Genomic DNA, 21359 nt, shown 5'->3' on the forward strand with positions numbered 1-21359 from the left:
ATGAAACATGATGCTTTAGTCACACTGTGCTATCTGACAGGTAGCATTTCTCACTCCTTTGGGACTACTGATGTCATTTGAATTTTTTGTTTGTTTTTTTGTTTTTTGAGACAGGGTTTCTCTGTGTAGCTTTGCGCCTTTCCTGAAACTCGCTTTGGAGACCAGGCTGTTGAATTGTATTTTTAAAGTAACTTTAGGACCACTCCATTATTATTGTATGTGCCATGGAAATGGGGTGTTCGGTGTTAGAACCACTGTTAGCCTTTGGAAGCTGCACTGCTAATAATGTCTGATTTATGTCAACACATGAAGTCAGTTCTCATCACATGCTGGGCTTTACCAAGTTATTTAATTTCTAAAAGCAATGATGTCATCATAGGTGGCAGGTAAGAAATAAGATAACCTCTCTCAATTCACATAACCAGCCATTGGGGTGATCTCAAGCCTACCTGGAGAACCTGTGCTGTCTCTTCTCTTGGCAGATGAAAGTTCATTGATCATAGAAGGCAGTACAGAGAAAGTTCATTGATCATAGAAGGCAGTACAGAGAAAGTTCATTGATCATAGAAGGCAGTACAGAGAAAGTTCATTGATCATAGAAGGCGGTGCAGAGAAAGGTCATTGGTCATGGAAGGCAGTGCAGAGAAAGGTCATTGGTCATGGAAGGCAGTGCAGAGAAAGGTCATTGGTCATGGAACGCAGTACAAGAAAGGTCATTGGTCATGGAAGGCAGTGTAGAGAAAGGTCATTGGTCATGGAAGGCAGTGCAGAGAAAGGTCATTGGTCATGGAAGGCAGTGCAGAGAAAGGTCATTGGTCATGGAAGGCAGTGTAGAGAAAGGTCATTGGTCATGGAAGGCAGTACAAAGAAAGGTCATTGGTCATGGAAGGCAGTGCAGAGAAAGGTCATTGGTCATGGAAGGCAGTGCAGAGAAAGGTCATTGGTCATGGAAGGCAGTGTAGAGAAAGGTCATTGGTCATGGAAGGCAGTGCAAGAAAGGTCATTGGTCATGGAAGGCAGTGTAGAGAAAGGTCATTGGTCATGGAAGGCAGTGTAGAGAAAGGCCATTGGTCATGGAAGGCGGTGTAGAGAAAGGTCATTGGTCATGGAAGGCAGTGTAGAGAAAGGTCATTGGTCATGGAAGGCGGTGTAGAGAAAGGTCATTGGTCAGGGAAGGCAGTGTAGAGAAAGGTCATTGGTCATACAAGGCAGTGTAGAGAAAGGTCATTGGTCATACAAGGCAGTGCAGACTTGGGTTTTTACAACAGTCTGTGTGGTTTAGACAAGATTCCTTGTTTTGCTATAGAAGGTCAGTGACCACAGTACTTGACTTTCTGTGTGGCCCTTTGCTTCTGAACTAGACAATGAAGACTTCTTTCAGGGGCTAAGGGTGTAGCTCAGGGTTACAGTGCATATCTAGTGTGTACAAGGCCGTGAGTTCAATCCCCATGCCAAGAAATTAGCTGTAGGTATGTGTGCATATACTTATACATTTGTAGGCATGTACGTATGTGTGTGTGCACATGTTTAGGGGGACATGGGAGTAGAACCCAACACCTGATGCACGATGGACATATGCTCTACCACGAAGCTGCATCCCTGTCCTCTCTAGAACCTTTGACGAAAACTTACAGTTTTGTTGTCTGTGGCCCTGCTCTATCAGGGTCAGCCCTGCATGTCAAGGTCGGCTCTGCTGGGTCAGGGTTATCACTCTATTCTACCGTATCTTAAATGAACTTTAGGAAAGGACCACAAAGGTAGTTCTGCAAGATTGTGGTAGGAAGTTGACTTGCAGGTGGGGAGGATGCTATTTCAGGAACACCCTCATGAAGAACTGATGTGAGTCTGATGTGTGGCCTGGGAGTGTGGTTCAGTGGTAGAGTGTGTGGTTGGCATGCATGAGGCCCATGTTTGACCTCTTAGAGCACACAAAAACCCCCTTAAGTCATTTGAATTGTATTACAGTTTCCATTCCCTGAACTGGCAGCTTTCCTTGTGTCCAGTCCAAGCCTGTCTGCTTTCCTCACACACTTAACAAAGGAACAGCTGGGATATACTTGAGTACTTCCAAGGGTATTAGGTTGAAGACCAGTCATTTCACCAACACTTAAAACAACCCAAAGAGCCTAATGGGATTACTGTAGAAGATTCTGTAAGAAATCTACTATGTAACTTCCGTTACCCGTCAAGTGTCATTCTTCTGACCCCGAGCTAGCCAGGACAGGAGACACAGGGCTCTTCAGTCCTAACGCACAGACTGCAGATACGCGGCGGCTTTGTCCAGTGTAATGCATAAACCTATCTTGTCACCTTTCCTGTCATCTCTAGTTTGCAACCAGATCCCTTCCGATTACTTTTTTCATTATTCACAATAATCTAAAGACGATGAAATGATGTTATTGACTTCAAAATTATCCACATTAGTAGGGGTGGTAGAAAATATGGGGCTGTGAAAGTGAAACATGGTTGGTTGGGAGTTGGTTGTTGTCAGAATAGTAAGTAGTATCCCCTACCAAGATACTGTTTACTTTTTGGCTTGTTTTCACAGATGTCTTTATTAAATTACAAGCATCTATAAAAGTAGAGAAAGCAAAAACTAAGCTCTTATATACTGTTTGTTATTCTGACAACAACCAACTCCTTCAAAGAAATGTCAAGTGCTCCCAGGGATGAGGAGTCCCCAGCGTCTAATAAGAAAATGTGACTCTGTAGTCTGTTTCTTCTGTAAAGATGCCCCATTGCTGGCAGTGACTGGTGTGGAGAACTCCTTTCAGTGAATATTGACAGTGGGAAAGAGTTGATATAAATAACCGTATTTTTCTCTTGGAAATAATCGCCAATACTAAGAACTTGTAGAGCAACCGTTTAACAGCTACAAATGTGTGGCTTGGCCCCTGGAGACCAGGTTCCTTTGGTTAGTCAGAGTTCTGCTCAGACAGTAGGATAGCTTAAAAGGCCCCAGGTGATTCCAGCGTGCAGTTGAGAGCCTGTGTAGGGCTCTCTGTTTAGGATTTCACGCCTGAGTAGAGAGCTGCCCACCATCCCCACTGTTTTACCTGTCACAGCACAGAACAGGCTCCAGCCAGCTGGTCAAGATGCTTGTTTGAGCAGATATAAATTAAAATCCTATTCTATTCTGCCACTAAAATCTTCTTTAAATTGCATCTATAATGAATCAAGACTTCTTTCTAAATGTGTGTAAAATTTAAATAACATGTGCCTAATACCCAGGGAGGCCAAAAGAGGGCATTGGACCCCTGGAACTGGAGTTACAGATGGTTGTGACCCACATGACATGTGTGTTGGGAATTGAACCCAGGTCCTCTGGAAAGAACAGCCAATGTTTTTAAACCCTGAGCCATCCCTCCAGCCCCTTTTGGTTTTTTAGGTATTAGTTAGACAGTAGTAAATATACTTATTTAGCATGTATGCTAGAGACTTTTTGGATCAGCAGTGTGAAAACAAGTAGAGCTGGCGGTGGTGGCCCACGCCTTTAATCCCAGCACTCGGGAGGCAGAGGCAGGTGGGTCTCTGTGAGTTCAAGGCTAGCCTGGTCTACAGAATGAGTTCTAGGAAAGGCGCCAAAGCTACACAGAGAAACCCTGTCTTGAAAAACAAAAAGAAAATTTTTATTTTGCTATTCTGCTAATATAATAGAAATACTGCAAGATAAAAACAAAATTTCTGGTGGTTTAAATGAGTATGACCCCTATAGACTCATATGTTTGAATATTTGGTCTCCATTGTTGGAACTTTTTAGGAAGGATTAGGAGGTGTGGCCTTGTTGGAGGAGGTGTGTCACTAGGGTGAGCTTTGAGGTTTCAAAAGCCCAGGCCATTCCCAGTTGGCTCTCTCTCTCTGCTTATGGATCAGATGTAAGCTCCCAGCTACTGCTCCAGTGCCTGCCTGCCTCTGCCCTGCTTTCTCCCGTGAAGTTGTAAGCCCCAGTAAACTTCTCTGTAAGTCGTCTTGGTTGTGGTGTTTTGTTGTAGCAATGGAAATGTAACTAAGAGCCTCTTTCTTGAATTTCCCCAGTGCCTGCGACAGTGGTGTAAGTTACATGTGTGCTACATTTTTTTTTCCTGAGTGACAAAAATGAACTCATGAAATCTTAAATATATGTTAACTGAGAGGTTTAACAACAACAACAAAAACCAAAAAACAGAATTTTAGGCCTGATGGTGCACATCTTTAGTCCAGGTACTCAGAGGCAGAGGCAGGCCAATCTGTGTAAGTTCCGGGCCAGCCCAGGGCTACATAGTAAGACACCTCTTTAAAAAAATCCAAACAAGAGAGGCCATGCTGCACTGTTTTGTTATTTTTATGTCCACACTTACCCTACTATTTCAGCTCTTCATGGTTATGTGCTTGCTGAGTTTCATTTTATTTGCTGCAAGAGGACAGTGAACAGAAAAGCCCTTCTCTCAGGGCACGTCATCCTGCCAGAGGGCTGTATGCATGTTTTGGTGTCACGTGTTATTACGCAGCCATATTATATAGCCATATGCTCTTTTCACCTTTCCAGTATGTTCTCCACTTCTAAGAAGCTGGGAGCAGGGCGGTAACTAAAGAGTGAGAAGGTTTCAGTTTTAGATCACCTGGGGGAGACAGCAGTGAGAGGTGCATTGGAATAAAGGGCTCACAGGAGGTTGAGAGCACGCTGTTTCTGTATGAAGTCATCAGATAGAGCAGCCTGAAAACGTCCATCGGGGTGGCTCAGCCGGTGAACAGGCACGTGCACACCTGTGGACATGGGCCTGGTCCCCTAGCTCAGCCGGTGAACAGGCACTGTGCACACCTGTGGACATGGGCCTGGTCCCCTAGCTCAGCAGGTAAACAGGCACGTGCACACCTGTGGACATGGGCCTGGTCCCCTAGCTCAGCAGGTAAACAGGCACTGTGCACACCTGTGGACATGGGCCTGGATCTCCTAGCTCAGCAGGTAAACAGGCACTGTGCACACCTGTGGACATGGGCCTGGATCTCCTAGCTCAGCAGGTAAACAGGCACTGTGCACACCTGTGGACATGGGCCTGGTCCCCTAAACCCACACAGAGGTGGAAGAAGTGAACCAGCTCCACCGAGTTGTACCTGGACCTCCTCCATATGTGTCCCGTGGCGTGCACACTCAACACACATCGTAGGCACTCACTAAAAAATAAAAAAAATTGCCGGGCAGTGGTGGCGCATGCAGAGCCAGGCGATCTCGGTGAGTTCAGGGCCATCCTGGTCTACAGAATGAGTTCCAGGACAGGAACCAAAACTACACAGAGAAACTGTCTCGAAAAACCAATAAATAAAAAAACAGAAATAAAAATTTTAAAAAATTAAGAAACCTGGAAACGGGGCTGGAGAGATGGCTCAGTGGTTAAGAGCACTGGCTGTTCTTCTGGAGGACCTGAGTTCAGTTCTTAATGCCCACATGGTGACTCACAACCATCTGTAACTCCAGTTCCAAGGGATCTGATGCCCTCTTCTGCCCCCTCTGGGCACTGCACACACATGGCGCACAGACACACATGCAGGAGAAACACCATACATATAAAATAAATTAAAAGCAAAACCTTAAAACAAGAGTGAGCCTGACATAGTCATTGAACATTTAGGGTGCTGATAAGTCTGGGAAAGTGAGCAGTGGCCAGAGGAGAACAATCTGTGTGAAGAGCCATGAACTGGGGGTCGGGAATAGAACGACCTACCCCTGCCAGAACAGGAGTGTGTGCATGCATGTCACATGTGCCAAGTAGACCATCCGATACAGAAACTGGGCTTCAGGAAGAGGTCCAGACTGGAGCTGGAAGGTCTGAGTCTCAGCCTTGGTTGTCTTGGTGCTGTGAGACAGGATAAAATCACCAAAAGGAAGAGTTTGCAGAGAAGAGCCAGGGTGCTGATGGTCAGGAAGTTTGCAGTGATACCAGGGAGAAGGGAACCAGGTAGAGACTGTCCATGGAGGGACCGCTCTGCTCAGCTGTGTCAGAGCCGGCTGGTAGGTGAAGGGAGGAGGGTCTGGCAGCATGTGCCTTTGGGACGCTTGATCTTTGAAGAAGCCTGCGAGGGAAAGTAGTTCTGTTGAGCTTTCTGTACCAGGGACTCTGTCTGTCTGTCTGTCTATCCATCTATCATTTATCTATCTATCTATCTATCTATCTATCTACCTACCTACCTACCTATCATATATAATATATATATATACCTGTCTGTCTGCCTATCCATCCATCCATCCATCCATCCATCCATCCATCCATCTATCTATCCCTGGCTGGACTTGTAATAGCTCCATAGACCAGGCTAGACTCAAACTTAGAGATTCCCCTGCCTCTGCCTCTCCAGTGTTGGGATCAAAGGCATGTACTACCACACCCAGCTTAACATTTTATATTATTAGTAGGTATTAGAGTCTCTAACACCAGTACGTGACAGAGCTGGGCTAATCTCCACATTAGCTGACTCTTATACTATACTGCCTTTTTATAGCTAGATTTTTTATTAATTTTGAAAAACATTCTAAACTGTAGAGAAAATCCAGATTGATAAAACAAACTAATCAGTTTTAAATTTTTTAAAGTTTCTCAGATGTTCAGAAAAGACTATAAGCTGCTTGTTCTGGGCACCTGGAATAAACAGGTGAAGAATGCAGAGATTTCTTCTCAGGCAAGAGAAAAGTAGTAATATGTTAGGAGGTAATATGCAGTGTGAAAAAGAAAGGGAAATGCAAGAATGTTGGGAATATTAGGCTGAGGACAGAGGTGGGCAGGGACGTTTGTCTCCGGAGAGGTACTGAGGAAGACAGTGTGAGCACCTGGTACTGTGACGTGCATGTGTCGGTCTGGTCCTTGTTTTCACTTTTGTGCCATCTGCACATGTCCAGAGACCGTGCTTAGTCTCACCCATTCTTGATAATGAAAATGATGCCATGCCATACTTGGTTTCATTCACAAAATGATTTTCTAGCATATATAAATCTAGGTCATTCATATTATTGTTTGTTTAATACTCTAAATATGCTACAATTTATTTCCCTCTATTATAAGCAATATTTTGGTAAAGGTTTCCATAGGTCATTATATGTAAATGAAAGTACTTTTAAGTCTTTATATATAGATGTAAGGTACTCATATTCCAGATTTATTAGGTATTGCTAAAAACTTCAATTTCTTCTAGCAAAGACCTGTTTTTACAGTTTGGTGAGCTAGCACTCATATTCTGTAGATTATGGCATCCCTTAGTTGACTGCTGCCAACCAAGAACAGGTCAAAAAGTGCTAGAGTATTAGGTAAAACCAGAGTCAGAGCGACTTACCTTGTTAGCTTCAACAGGTGATGATATGGACCATGGACATCTGTGTCTATTTTAATAAATGTGATCTCATTTCCCTCTTGATTCTCATAATCCTGTTCTGTCTAATAATACTATTGCTATAACTATGTAAGAGTGGGGCTGGAATGCTTCCTGTTGAGATTGTTACTATCTGCAGCTGATCTCAGAAGCGAAGTAAGCTTGGGCTGTTACAGCGGGCATGGGAGACTGTCAGCATCAAACCTTGAATAACAACTGCAGTATCTCACCACTGACCTTACCCTGTGAAATAGAACAGGTATTTAGAACTACCTCTTAGCAGAGCGATGGTGGTGCACACCTTTAATCCCAGCACTCGGGAGGCAGAGGCAGGCGATCTCTGTGAGTTCTAGGCCAGCCTACTCTATAGAGCAAGTTCCAGGACAGCCAGGGTTACATAGAGACACTGTCTTGAAAAACCGAAAAATAAAATAAAATAATTTTAAAAAAGAACTACCTCTTTGACACATTAAATCGTTATCGAGAACTAAAATTCGAAGGTAAATCCTGATGTCTTTCAGATTATCCAGTCGAAACATTATCCACAAGCCCATGGAGTGGACTTTAATCGCTGTGGTGTTGCTGACAGTGTAAGTACTCTTTCAGATTCTGTCTCTAGTGAACAGTTTGGCTAGGGAGAACAGTCACTGGTTTGCACATTGCCTTGGAGAATGGCGTTTCTGTATTTTGAGATGCTGTAATTGTTTCTTTTTATCTCTACTCTCTTAAATATTAAATTTTAAATATCTTAAATATTAAAAATTAAATATCTCTACTCTCATAAATATTGTTTATCTTTTGTTAGAGAACATCCTGTGTGCAAGGTTTATGCAACAGTCTCTTACATTTCATTGTTAATGTCTGTTCTCCTAAGACTGAGCGCCATTGTTTTATATCTGTGTTTTTACATATATTCCATTTTTTAACATAGTTTGTCTTTAATAGTAATGGATAACTTTTATTTTCTAAATGTATATTTTAGAATCTAACAGGCTTAAAGGAGCTAAGGTAAACACTTACTACACAAGTATACATAAAACATTTAAAACTCACTCACCTTTTAAGAAACCACTGGTGGTTTCTAGGCTATTTTTCAAAAGGGTTAAAGGCATTTATTAGGTGGAGTGTTTTTCAGCATGAATTGGAAGACTCTTTGGAGATCATTCCTTACTGCATTACTGATGCAGCTGGGTGTTGCTAGGTCATTGAAGCCGATAGGCAATTGAAAACTTAGGGATGCTCACAGGTCACCTCGGGTGTCTCCAGCCCCGCTCGCTCTCTTTGCTGTGGCTTTGGTCTGACATGTGCTTTTCCTGTCCCCAGGTGTGTGGGCAGGATTAGGTAGGCTTCAGTGGGCCAGAATCTGTGTCACCCAACCAGATACAACGCACATGATTCATTAAATCAGAACACAGAAAATAACTTTACTTGAATGCTCTGATATAAATTTTTAATCAACCCTAAGAACAAATCTTTTGTTATTTCTAATATTCAGTGTTCCAGTTGAATTGGCAGTTCATGAAAAATATCTTATTAATTTTTAAAAGGTTTTTCTACTTTATTAAATGTATAAATATTTTGGTCACTGACAGAGAAAATATCAATAACTATGCTCACCCACAGTGTCATATGCCTGGTAATAAACGCTCATAGACAACTGTCTAACTCTACTTTTGTAATTTATTATGCCATGAGGGAAGCAGTGTTTGGACTGACATGTTAAAGGCATGAACAGGAATCCCATAGTCTTGCTTCTGTAACTGAAGACATAGTAGGCCCTATACTTTTTGTATTAAACTACTGCCACATCTCCAAAATGTTCAGCAAGGAATAAAAAGAAGTATGAGAAACACAATAATAAAATATACTATTAAAATTCATATAATTATTCCATGTGAAAACAAAGCTCTGCGCTGGAAAGCCACGTCAGTCAGCAGAGTGCCCGCTGAGCAAGCAGAAGGACTTGAGTTTGGACCCCAGAACCCATAGAGAAGCCAGGTGTGGCGGCATCTGTCCCTCCAACATGTGATGGGTGGGAGACAAGCAGACCCCAAAGTTCACTGATGAACCAGCTTACCTGAATCGACGAGCTCCAGGTTCAGTGAGAGACCCTGTCTCAAAAAATAAAGTGGAGAGCAATTAAGGAAAGCAGCCAAAATCAAGCTCTGATCTCTACACATATGTGTGCACATGCTCACCAGCATGAACATGTACATACATCCAGACAAGAATATACACCATAACACACACACACAAATATTTTAAAACCTAAAAAAAAATTTTAAGAAAACCTTTGTTTTTAACATAGGCACCATGTAACAAAATAGACACCACTATCTAGTTCTTTCTTGTACCCTTTGACCTCTGGGTTTCGGTGTAATAACCCTTTGGAAAGGTGAAATCACTGGATTCAGTTGTGTACTTTTTATGTGAATTAAGTTCCCCCTGTGCAACTTAAACCTATAGCTGTAAACACGACTTTTTTTCCTTAGTCACTCTTCTTATGACCCCACAGCTTGGTCCAACCACCCCCAGCCATTGGTCCTCTTGGTGTGTAGACAGCGTAGTCATTTCTAGAGCGAGTCCTTTGGCTTCCTTTAAAATCATTGGTCGCTGTAGATCCCATGTCACAAGGAACTTGGTGAGTTTTGTTTTTGAAAGCTTGTGTTAGAACTATGACTTTTGCCACAGGTTTCCTTAACAGTTCCCAACAAGTCTGCTTGCTCTCTGCAGCTCAGGTTCAGGGGCCTCTCTTTATCCTTTATCACTAGCTCCTAAGACTTCCATCTCAGTACATATTACTTTCTTTCTTACTTCTTTTTTCAGAAAGTCCCCTTTAGCTTTTCACGTTTACCCCTAGGGAACCTGTTGCTTAGCTATTAGCCCCTTTTGTTTACAACTCTGTCTTTTCTTTTGTTTTTTTTGAGACAGGGTTTCTCTGTGTAGTTTTGGTGCCTGTCCTGGATCTTGCTCTGTAGACCAGGCTGGCCTCGAACTCACAGAGATCCTCCTGGCTCTGCCTCCTGAGTGCTGGGATTAAAGGTGTGTGCCACCACCGCTAGGCTACAACTCTGTCTTTTTATCACTCTTTTAAAATAAATATTACTAAACATGTTAGGAATAAAATTCAAATATGTGTCATGCTAAAACGAACCCCACTCACTTCTATAAGGTGTACTTATATTTGGCATTCCATCCCACCTTCTTCCCACATAGCTTAAAGTATTTGCTAATGAAGATAGCATTGCCCCTGAGGATAGGGTCGATACGTGCGTCAGTATTGTACAAAGCTCTACCACGGTAAGGGTAGAGAACACAGACATCCCCAGCCAGAGAAAAGGGGAACCGCACACATATTTGTGGACAGTGACCTTTCCTTTCATCTTCTTAGCTTGTTGCCACTAAACTGAGTGTCGTCACACAAGTCCCTCGTGCTCTTGAGAAACTCTCACAGCTGCTTTCAGATTTCCAGGGCAAGTGACTCAGAACTTGTGGGCATTTCTGAAATGCATATTCAAAACCAAACGTAATTCCTTGGAGCAGTTATACTTACTGAAAGAGGATATATATATATATATATATATATATATATATATATATATATATATATATATATATATATGGTAGTTTGTCAGATTGCAGAGGGCTCAGCACACAGCCTGACTTTGGTCCCCAGATCCCACAACGTGTCAGGAGAGAACAGATACCTGAGGGTTCTCCTCTGGCCTCCACACACACATGGCATGTGTACACCTGTACTCATATACACAAAATACATACATAAATATTTTAAAAGCTACTATGTCTAGTTATCTTGTATAGTAAGACATTTATGATTTTGTGTAATAGTCTAACAGTATACTATAATTCCTTGAATATTAAAGTTTCATTACTAATATCCATTGGCTACATAAGAGCTGTTCTTAGAATTGTGAGCTTTTGTGGTGCTCTTGCTGGCACCAAGGGGTACTCTTTTGACAAACATGCTAGCCCAGAGCAACAGAAAATGCCAGGTCTTAAATTTTCATACCCTTGTCAAAAAGTAAGATATTTCTGTAGAAAACCATCTTTCCCTGGGGCTTTCTTTTGTGCTTTCACAGACCTATTACCACTGAGAAAAAATTGGGGCCATAATATGTAATATATTAATCTATGTGTTTGGTTTTTATATCAGTATAGCCTCAGGAAGAAATTCACTCTGACAGAATTGGACAGTTGCTGAGATGTGTGTGCATCTGAAAGTTCGTCATGGCTTGCTTCACCTAATTTAGAATTCTTACTAATTTTATGGGACTTAAATAGCTATTGTGACTGCAACATTCATTGATTTTATATGTTCAGAACCTAACTTGTTGCAAAGAGCACACAGAGCCCCTTAAAGCAGGTTAAGAATGTGCATTCATCTCACACAAATGAGTTTCCATCCTGTAGTCTTTGCATTTTTTCCTAATATGTGCTAAAGATTTTCAAGAACTCAAATGCTGATAATTGACATTTTTTTCCAAGAACTGATTGAAAATGCAGTAAAACAACTGAATAATTACTGATATTTATCACCTGAGCCCTTAGTAATGATTCTAGTTGAACCTATCCAGACTTGATTCTCCCATTAGATTCTGTCCTGGAAAGGTCTGTCCATTGGAACAATACAGCTTGAATTGGATTTTCCCAAATATATGTGCCCGGATAAGATACCAGTCTTTGATATATGTGTTTTAACAAAAATATGTATAAATTAGCTTTTCTGCATTTTAGAACTTGTATATTCTATTAGATAAAAACCTGTTAATGTATTTATACAGTTTTGTTTATCAAATTAGGAAACACAATTTGCACCAAAGTGCATCTTCTAGCACGCAGCTCCCTCACACTTCTTTTCCTTTCTTCCGGAGCCCATCTTACCCAGAGCAGAGGCGTGACAGTCATCGTCCACCTCCCTCCGCTGTCCACCACTCCTCTGCTCTTCCTTTGCCTTTGGTTTTCTTGGATTGGACCACTGTCATTAAGTTCTAATTTATAACACAAAATAGGACTGAGCCAATGCTGGTGACCACAACCGCAGCCAAAGAAAATCCCTCCACAGCAGGTTAACTGGGCTGAGTCCCATGTGCCGGGAGTGAGGATAGAGTTTCCGTAACGGAAAGTGTGCCAGGTTCCTTGAAACTTTGGCTGTCCAGTGGAGGAGATGAACACTCACTCTGTAGAGAGTGGCCGCTGCCCATCGAAACATAGACGCAGGCTCTTCCATCTTCGATGCCCTTGGTGTTCTCTAATGGAAAGCTTTCAAGGCCATCTCCAAAAGTGTCTGCTTTCATTTTATTTATCTGAACTGGCTGCTTCCAGTGAACTGTAGCCTGTTTGTAGTCAGAGACCATTCAATAGTTTATTCCCTCTAAAAGCTTTGAGTATTCCCATCGTTCAGGGAGTAGCATGTAAGTCCTGGGAAATGGTATTTTAAACAAGCTCAACTTGACCATGATCTCTAAACAAAAGCCATCAGGACACAGCAGTCACTTTAAGGAGCCATCAGAGATGGGTACTCTGGAGAGCCACTTCCCTGGAGCTACTGGGCACGAATGGAAAGACGTGAATAAAGCTTTTTACCCTCACCCAACTGTCTTTTAAAGCTTACCTACCCATCACTTAGTTTCCTCGTAAAAATCTGTGAGCACACCTTGAAAAACAAAGAGATGGTTCATTAGAAATGTGTTGGTTCTTAGAAGTATTCCTGAATCCCAGATCTCCCTCACCATTCCAAATCAAGTTTGGTATTCGAGACCATATTAAAAGACTGTTGGAAATATTTTTCTTATATTTTATAATTATGGAATTTTGAAATTGATTTTTCTTGAGATAAAATTCATACATGAAATTTCCATTTTAATCTATATATGGTTCTGTATTTTAGTATATTTGCTATATTATACAATGGCCAGTGCTGTCTAATAACAGAACAGTTTTGTCACTCCAAAAAGAAATCTCATATGAGTTCAGCCTTGATTTCTCCTTCTGACAACCACTTACCTATTCCTATGAAATAACCACGTATCTATTTACCTATTCTGAATATTTCAAGTCAGTGAAGTCGTATGTGACATGGCTGTGTCTGGCTTCTTTCATGGAACATGTCTTTAAAGGTTTTGTCCATGTAGTAGCGTATAACTACTGTTATATGTGTGACAAGTACTATTCCGTGATGTGGATACACTGCACTCATTTGCTGAGTTGTCCAGTGGTAGGTATTTCAGTTCTTTCTGCCCTGGGGCTAGTTTGTATAGTGGTGCCATACATCCATGTGCATGTTCTTGTGTGAGCATGTTTTCAGTTCGTTAGGTGTAGACATTGCAGTTGAATTGCTAGCTTATGTTTAAACTTCTGAGAAACTGCCAAACTTTTCTGCAGCAGCTGCACCATCCCGGTCACTGGCAGTGCGTAGACCCTCCAGAGACTGTCTGCAGGAGTTCCCATCCTCGCAGCCGTAGGAATTGTAGGTGCTCATAGGTGCAGGGCCCTACAGCCTGGTATGTTACATGCTCTTCCCCAGCTGTTGGCACTGTTTGGGAAGTAAGAAAGCCTTAGGGGTAGTAGCTAACTGAAAGTAGATCATCAAGGGCAGAGAGATCTTAGGGTTGTCTGGTTCCTAGCCCCCTCTGTCTCCTGCTTCCCAGCCACCCGAACTCTACTGCTTTGCCAGGTCCTCCCAACCACAGTGGAACACACTCTAAAACTATGAGAAAAAAAGGCAATTCCTCCGTTTAATTGTCCTATATTTCTGTAACAGCTTTGTAGGAGTAAGTAACACAGAACACTGACGCCGAGAAGTGGGATTGTTGCCGTCCCTAACTCTGGCCATGTGGTTCTTACACTGAACTAGTTTGCAGAAGCATTGGAAACGATTTGAGAAGCAGGATAGAGGAGCTGCTAGAATGATGTTAGCAAAGCTTAATAAGCAATCGTGGTGTCATTCAGAAGGCCAGAATGCCCACAGGAGTGTGGACGGTAGAGGCCAGAGTCGCAGTGTTTCAGAAGGGAATTAGACTGGAGGCCGTGCATGTTATGACCTTGCAAAAGATTTGTCTGTGTTGCATTGAGTCAGTCTCCTGGGGCTGAACTGAAAAATAACGGACTAATGTAGAGGGGAATTTTTTTTTTTTTTTTTTTTTTTTTTTTTTTTTTTTTGCTTTTTTGAGACAGGGTTTCTCTGTGTAGCTTTGCGCCTTTTCCTGGATCTTGTTCTGTAGACCAGGCTGGCCTCGAACTCACAAAGATCCACCTGCCTCTGCCTCCCGAGTGCTGGGATTAAAGGCGTGCGCCACCACTGCTCGGCTGGAATTTTTTTTTTTTAAGACAGCATGACATTCAGGATATGGCATAGTTGTTGGTGACTGTTTCCAGCCGAGCTTAACAGTAAGAATTGGGAGCAAGAAGCTTGGGAACATAGAATTTCAAAAAACAGTTTAGGAGTGAGGTGGATGTTTTTGAAGAGATTGCCTCCATTTAAAAGAGGCCAGGCACTCAGTCAGGACAGAGGATGCCTGTGGGGCATCTTGGGAATTAAGCAAACCCTACCCACTGGCAGGTTCCAGGGTATAAATCTCTCTTGGGAAGGGCCACCAGGTGCCCTCATTGTACAGTCACCTAGGTGAGTGCCCCCCAAGTTCGCCCATGCTGCCACTGAGGCTGCAGCGTCCCTCATGCAGAGGAACCTGGCTACTGCTAGAGCTCACCTAGACCTTCCTGCTGGTGCTACAGCATTCAGATACAAGCATATTGGGGTTTGGGACATTCCCATTGACTTTTCAAAGGAAGACATAGGAAGCCAAACAAGGTGTAACCTGCCAAAGTTCTCTGCTTGAAACTCCTAAGAGAGTAGTACGTGAAGCTGTGATGCAGTGGAGACCCCAGGATGCTTTGGCTACCGAGGTTGTGGGACTGTCCCTGTGATCTTGCTCCTGTGTCCCCTTGGCCGTCCGTCCGATGACACACCCTAGTGTAAAATCAGGCAACATGTATTAGAGACTAACACTGTCAGGGGCAAGCGCAGGCAGTACCCGGAGGACCCGTTGCTTGGGAGACTTCCTACTACTTCCTAACATCTCTGGAACAGGCAGCTTTCCTAGGGTGATTCCTGTGCAGGTGACTGATAAGTCTGCCTGGATCAACTCATACCTTTGTTCTTCACCAAAAATCCCCCTTAAGTAGTAACCTCAGGCTTTTTTGGGTACTTTAGATGTCATGTCTATGCCTAGGAGCAGAGGTAGAATTCAGATGCCATTATTTTAAGCAAAAACTAGTATCAGAGCAGATTAAAAAGAGTTAGAGAAAGAAATAATGGATCTATAAAAATAGCTTTATTTTACCAGGAAAAAATAGCCTTTTTGTGATGGGCCTCAGCAAAGCCTTGCTCCCCGACTCTGCCTTTTGTCTGATCTGTAGCTGCCCTTCCATTTGGTATTTAAAACTTTAAGAAGGGCCAATACTTCCCTCTCCCTGTACTTGTCATTGTTTTTCACTTACAAAATTAATGTGTTCCCAACACATAGGAGGTGGGACTTAAAACTGATTTTGCACAAAGAGTCCATGTTCGATGACTTTTGACCCTGCTCTCCCGTAACAGCATCCAGCCAGGAAAACTTTGGGCAGCTGTGGTGGGCTACACCCAACAAGGCATTGAGGGGCACTGGCCAGGCCTGTTGGAGCTCACAGCTCCCCATCACATGCCCCAGATGCTGAACACAGAGCTATAGGATTCCATGTTTGCCCTGCTGGCTTTTAGTCTCGTTTTGAACCCATTCCTCCTTTCTGAATACCGTTCCAGTTGTGGAATGAGAATTCTGCCTTGTGCTGTTGGATGTTGGATATATGTAACATTTTTTATTCTGGGGGTGGGGGGTTCACAACTTAAGAGTATGCTTTTAATCAAAAGATACTTTAAACTTGGACTTTTGAACAGTGTCGGAATTGTTGAGACTTGAGGACTCTTGGAGGAAGGCCAAAGGTATTTTGCATTATGAAGTGGCCCTGAGCCTGTGGGATCCGGAAATTGAATGTTACTGTTTGAATGTGCAGTATCCCCACAGGCTCACATGGTGTACACTGGGTCTCTTCCTGCTGTTGCTATTTTGGAAACTTTAGGAAGTGGACCTCGCCAGAGGAAGTAGGACATGGGAGTGTATTCTTTGGAGTATCTGGTCCTCCGGTGTGTGTGTGTCTGACTATCTGCACCTCCTTTTGTTGGGATAACCACATGGAAAAGGTACTGCGTTCCCCCTTGTGCGGTGGACTGGGACTGTGAGCACAGCCAACAGCAACTCCTTCAGGATTCTATCAGGTGTTTTAGACAGTTGTGCAGAATAACAATGTCTCTAAAGCCAAAATACTCTGCTCTAGTTCATATTAGACTTGGGTTGTAATGGCAATTTCTTATCTTTTAGGAATACCCATGAACAACAAAAAAAAAAGGAATAGTGTTCAACTCAAGGCCATGTAAATAATTTGTAGACAATTGTAAATAGTTATCTTTGTTTTCCTTAGAATACATAAAATTCCTTTTGTCCTGCTTAATTTGTTTGCCTATGCAAATTCTAGGTTTATTTCTCCTACTATGTTTATTATTGCTTTCAACATTGTGAAGTTTAACTGTTTTCCTATTTACTGAGGACTGAACAAAAGAGATTATTTCTGTGCCTTCCATATTAATTGCTGAATCTTTATACAAGAAATACATATTTTTAAGTAGTTATATAGGTACACACACACACAGAAAGAGAGAGAGAGAGAGAGAGAGAGAGAGAGAGAGAGAGAGAGATTTTGCTTTTTTGAGATAGGGGTTTAATTAACTCTAGCTCAGGTTAGCCCAGGCCATTTGTGTCCTCCCCTGTAGCTAGAGTTTTCCTGCCTTGCCCACAGTCAGGACAAATCTCTCTCACCTGCCAGTCCCACAGCCACTCAGACCCGACCAAGTAAACACAGAGACTTATATTGCTTACAAACTGTATGGCCGTGGCAGGCTTCTTGCTAACTTTTCTTATATCTTAAATTAATCCATTTCTATAAATCTATACCTTGCCACATGGCTCGTGGCTTACCGGTACTTTACATCTTCCTTGTTCTGAGGGTGGCTGGCAGTGTCTCTTTCCATTTTTATTCTCTTAATTTTCCTCTCTTGTTAGTCCCGCCTATACTTCCTGCCTGGCCACTGGCCAATCAGTGTTTTATTTATTGACCAATCAGAGCAATTTGACATACATACTATCCCACAGCACTTCCCCTTTTTTTTAAAAAAAAAAGAAGGTTTTAACTTTTACACATCTCCAAAGCCAGCTTGGTATATTTGGGAATTTGGGCATAGCTTCTCTTACTACTTCCTGCTGGAGGGGGGTGCTGTATCTTATGGGGACACAAAGAAAATTTAAGGATCATGGAGTAGTCCGTGAGGGTGTATTATCTGAGCCAGTTGCCTTGAAACCATTGTGGATGTTGTATCATCTGGGCCATGGTATCATCAGAGACCATTCAGGGGGTCTTGGCTGGTCAAACCTGATGTTTCTTAATCTGGAACAAATCTATAGCCTCTTGGTTTCTGTGGAAACAAAAACAGAGCCTCCTTTCCAAAGCAACACATCCTTACATCCAAATTTTGAAGTCAAGGTATCTTTAAAATATACATATTGGTTTAATTCAACATCTTTTACGATCAAGTGTTTTTCTGCAGTTAAAAATCCCAAAGACAACACAATCCAGATTTTCTGTGTAATATTCATCTTTATGTGGCTTATTTTTTATATTAATTTTACTGTCTGTTTAAAGACTTTATTTTTTAAAACTATGTATTTGTCAATATAACTGTATATATCACCTTTTTTTGTCTCTTTGAAGCCTACGTATATTTTACACACATTGTAAACTATTACATCTGAATCTGTCTTATTGTGAATCTATTGCTTTAAATTGCAGCAGCTATGGCTGCTGGCTACGCTCACCTCAGCTTCCCAACATGGCGGTGGTACGTTTTCCACCAGCTCTGGGAGCTATCCTGGGTCTATGCTTTTATCCAAGCAGCGTGTAGCCCAGAAACCTCTTTTTTTTTTGTTTTGTACTAGCAAAGGCTAAATCTACCATGCAGCTTAATGTGCCACTTGCAGAGGCCTCATTCCCGCCATACGGCAGGTCGAGCGTGCACGCTAGGAACCTGCCAGTAGCTCAAACCGAGAGAGACAGTTAGGAACTGTTTTTAGCTCCGTTTTAGAATCTTTTGTCAGGTTTTAGGTGGAAACCCTTGCCAACTCATTGGGCGCCATTGTCCTGACTATGGGCCAGGCAGGACAACTCTAGCTACACTCCCCCAGCCCTCAGGCTGGCTTTGAACTTATAGCAGCCCTCTTTCCTCCTCCCAAAGTACTGGATTACCAACATGAGCCTGGTGTGAGTGTACACGCACACACGCGCACACACACGCGCGCGCACACACACACACACACACACACACACACATGCACGCACGTGCACAACTTAACCCTAACTGTTCTGGCTAAGAAGAAGGTACTTCAGTTAAAAACTATAAGTACCACAAATTGGTCCTGATGAGTTATAAAATGTTTTTCAAAAGGGCACACAATTGGTAGGTAGGGAAGTAGGGAGGTGGATCTGGGAAGAGTTGGTGGGAGCAGGGTGTCAGTTAACTTTTCTGTTGATGTGATAAAACACCATGACCAGAGCAACTTATAAAAGGAAGGGTATTGAGGCTTCCAGTTTCAGAGGGTTGGAGTCCATCATGGCAGCCGCAGCAGAGAGTAAACCGGGAATGGTGTGTGACTTTGACCTCAAAGCAGCATCCTCCAAGAAGGCCATGCTCTCTAAACAACCCAGATACCAGATACCACCGTGTGTGTGTGTGTGTGTGTGTACGAGAGAGAGAGAGAGAGAGAGAGAGAGAGAGAGAGAGAGAGAGAGAGAGAGAGAGAGAGAGAGAGAATGCACACTCACACCAGGTATTTGGCTCATGCTAGGAACCCAGTACTTTGGGAGGAGGAGGAAGGAGGGCTGCAGTAAATTCAAAGCCAGCCTGGGGGAAGGACATAGATGGCCCGGGCTAGCCTGAGCTAGAGTTAATTAAGCCCCTATCTCACAAAAAGCAAAATCAATCCCTCTCTCTCTCTCTCTCTCTCTCTCTCTCTCTCTCTCTCTCTCTCTCTCTCTCTGTGTGTGTGTGTGTGTACAGTTTTGTACACATATTTTTATCATATTCATCCCTTTCCCCCAACTCTTCCCACCTCCCTACTTCCCTACCTACCAACTTTGTGTTCTTTTTTTATTTTTTTTAATTTTTATTTGTTTGTTTGTTTGTTTTTGGGGGTGTTTGAGACAGGGTTTCTCTGTGTAGTTTTGGTAGTGTCCTGGATCTCATTCTGTAGACCAGGCTGGCCTCAAACTCACAGAGATCCACCAGGCTCTGCCTCCTGAGTGCTGGGATTAAAGGCATGTGCCACCACTGCCTGACATGTTATTTTTTAAAAAACATTTTATAACTCATCAGAACCAATTTGTAACACATATTTGTAACTGAAGTACCTTCCTCTTAGCCAGCAGAGAGGCCTGTAGAAATTCATTTAGGGGCATGCTCATGTCACAGGGTGTGCATGGAAGACAGAGGACAACTTCTGGAGTCACTTCTCACTTTCCACCTTGCATTTCTGCCATTGTGCTGCTTACTCTAGACTAGCTGACCTGCAGGCTTGGGGCAGGCAGTTCCCGTGTGCTGGGTTACAGATGCACACTACTGCACCCAACTTCTTAACGCGAGTTCTGGGGCTCTGACTCAGGACAGCAGGCTTGCACATAAGCACTCAGCTATTTCCTTAACCCCAAAATTCAGATACTTTCTTAAAAAATAAATAAATAACACTTTTTAAAATTTCTAATCAAAGCCTACTTTCTACAAAGATTTTTTTCCTTAGAATTTCCTACATCTTTAGCAATTTTGTAGCTTAGTCTTTTATTCATCCATAACTTTCTGGAGTCCCCAAACCTACTGCCTTAATCCATGATTAAATTACCAGTGTATGAGGCCCCTGTGTTCTGTCTCTGGCACCACAAAAAAACAAAACAAGATTCCTCAGCAAAACAAAGCTAAAAAGATGGGTTCTCCAGATTCCCTTTCCAGGCACCAGCAGTTTTGAGGGTGGGGTAGTTAATAGCTGTTGGCCCTTACTAATCACGGCCTCAGCCTCAGCAGCCAGCCCCTATTTCCTAATACTGTCTGCATATGTGACCAGGCTCCCTGAGCTTGCTGGTAGTGTTACCCAGCCTTGGGGTTTGCCACTAGAGAGGAGAGCATGGTAAACACTGTGTGGGTGCCCCTGCTGATTCCACTTGCTCACACGGCATTGAAAAGGAGAGTGTTCCCTGAGCACGAGTTCTGAGGAAAAGCTGTCGTCTCGTCCACAGCTGCCTCCTAGACCTGCCACAAACAGGATTCAGACATAAAGTTTTAAAGTTACTTACCCAGCCCCTTAAACAAACACGCGTACAATATATCACTCCACAGTGATTTACAAAGGACTTGTTTCTTTTGAATTAGAAATATTGATGGAAAGCATCCCTGCTTCCTTATTAATAGGTAATCCTAAACCCTTAAATGCAAACATCATCAGGGCGTGAGCCATCTGTTAGAAGAAAAACATTTTATTTTATTTGGCTGCCATGGTCTTCTATAATCAAAGTTTTTATCTTCGTTTTCCAGTTAATAGCTCTGGAGTGGAAAGCCCATGATGGCATGACCCTCTGTGGTGTGCTTTCTTATCTGCCCTCTCTGATCTCTTAGAACACTATCAAGTAACTAGCCTTACGTACCTATTAGTTTCTTTAGTTTGGTGATTTTATCTTTTACCTAAGGTAAATTTTTGTGTGCATTTTGGTTTTTGAGATAATCTCCCTCTGTGGCCCAGGCTGCCATGCTGACCACAACTGAGAGCAGTCCTCCTGCCTCAGTCTCCCAGGTACTAGGATTATATGAGTGCACCACT

General features: G+C 42.7%; 1 protein-coding gene across 1 annotated transcript in view; it reads left to right on the forward strand.

Moving 5' to 3' along the window:
• Window positions 1-21359, forward strand: part of Rpap2 (RNA polymerase II associated protein 2) — a 94484-nt gene that overhangs the window by 39793 nt on the left and 33332 nt on the right. Inside the window, exon 11 of the mRNA XM_059274924.1 lies at window positions 7857-7925. Coding sequence (XP_059130907.1) covers window positions 7857-7925 — 69 coding nt within the window. The remainder of the gene's footprint in view (window positions 1-7856; window positions 7926-21359) is intronic.

This window comes from Peromyscus eremicus, chromosome 10 (genome assembly GCF_949786415.1).
Source record: "Peromyscus eremicus chromosome 10, PerEre_H2_v1, whole genome shotgun sequence".
Classification (NCBI taxonomy): domain Eukaryota; kingdom Metazoa; phylum Chordata; class Mammalia; order Rodentia; family Cricetidae; genus Peromyscus; species Peromyscus eremicus.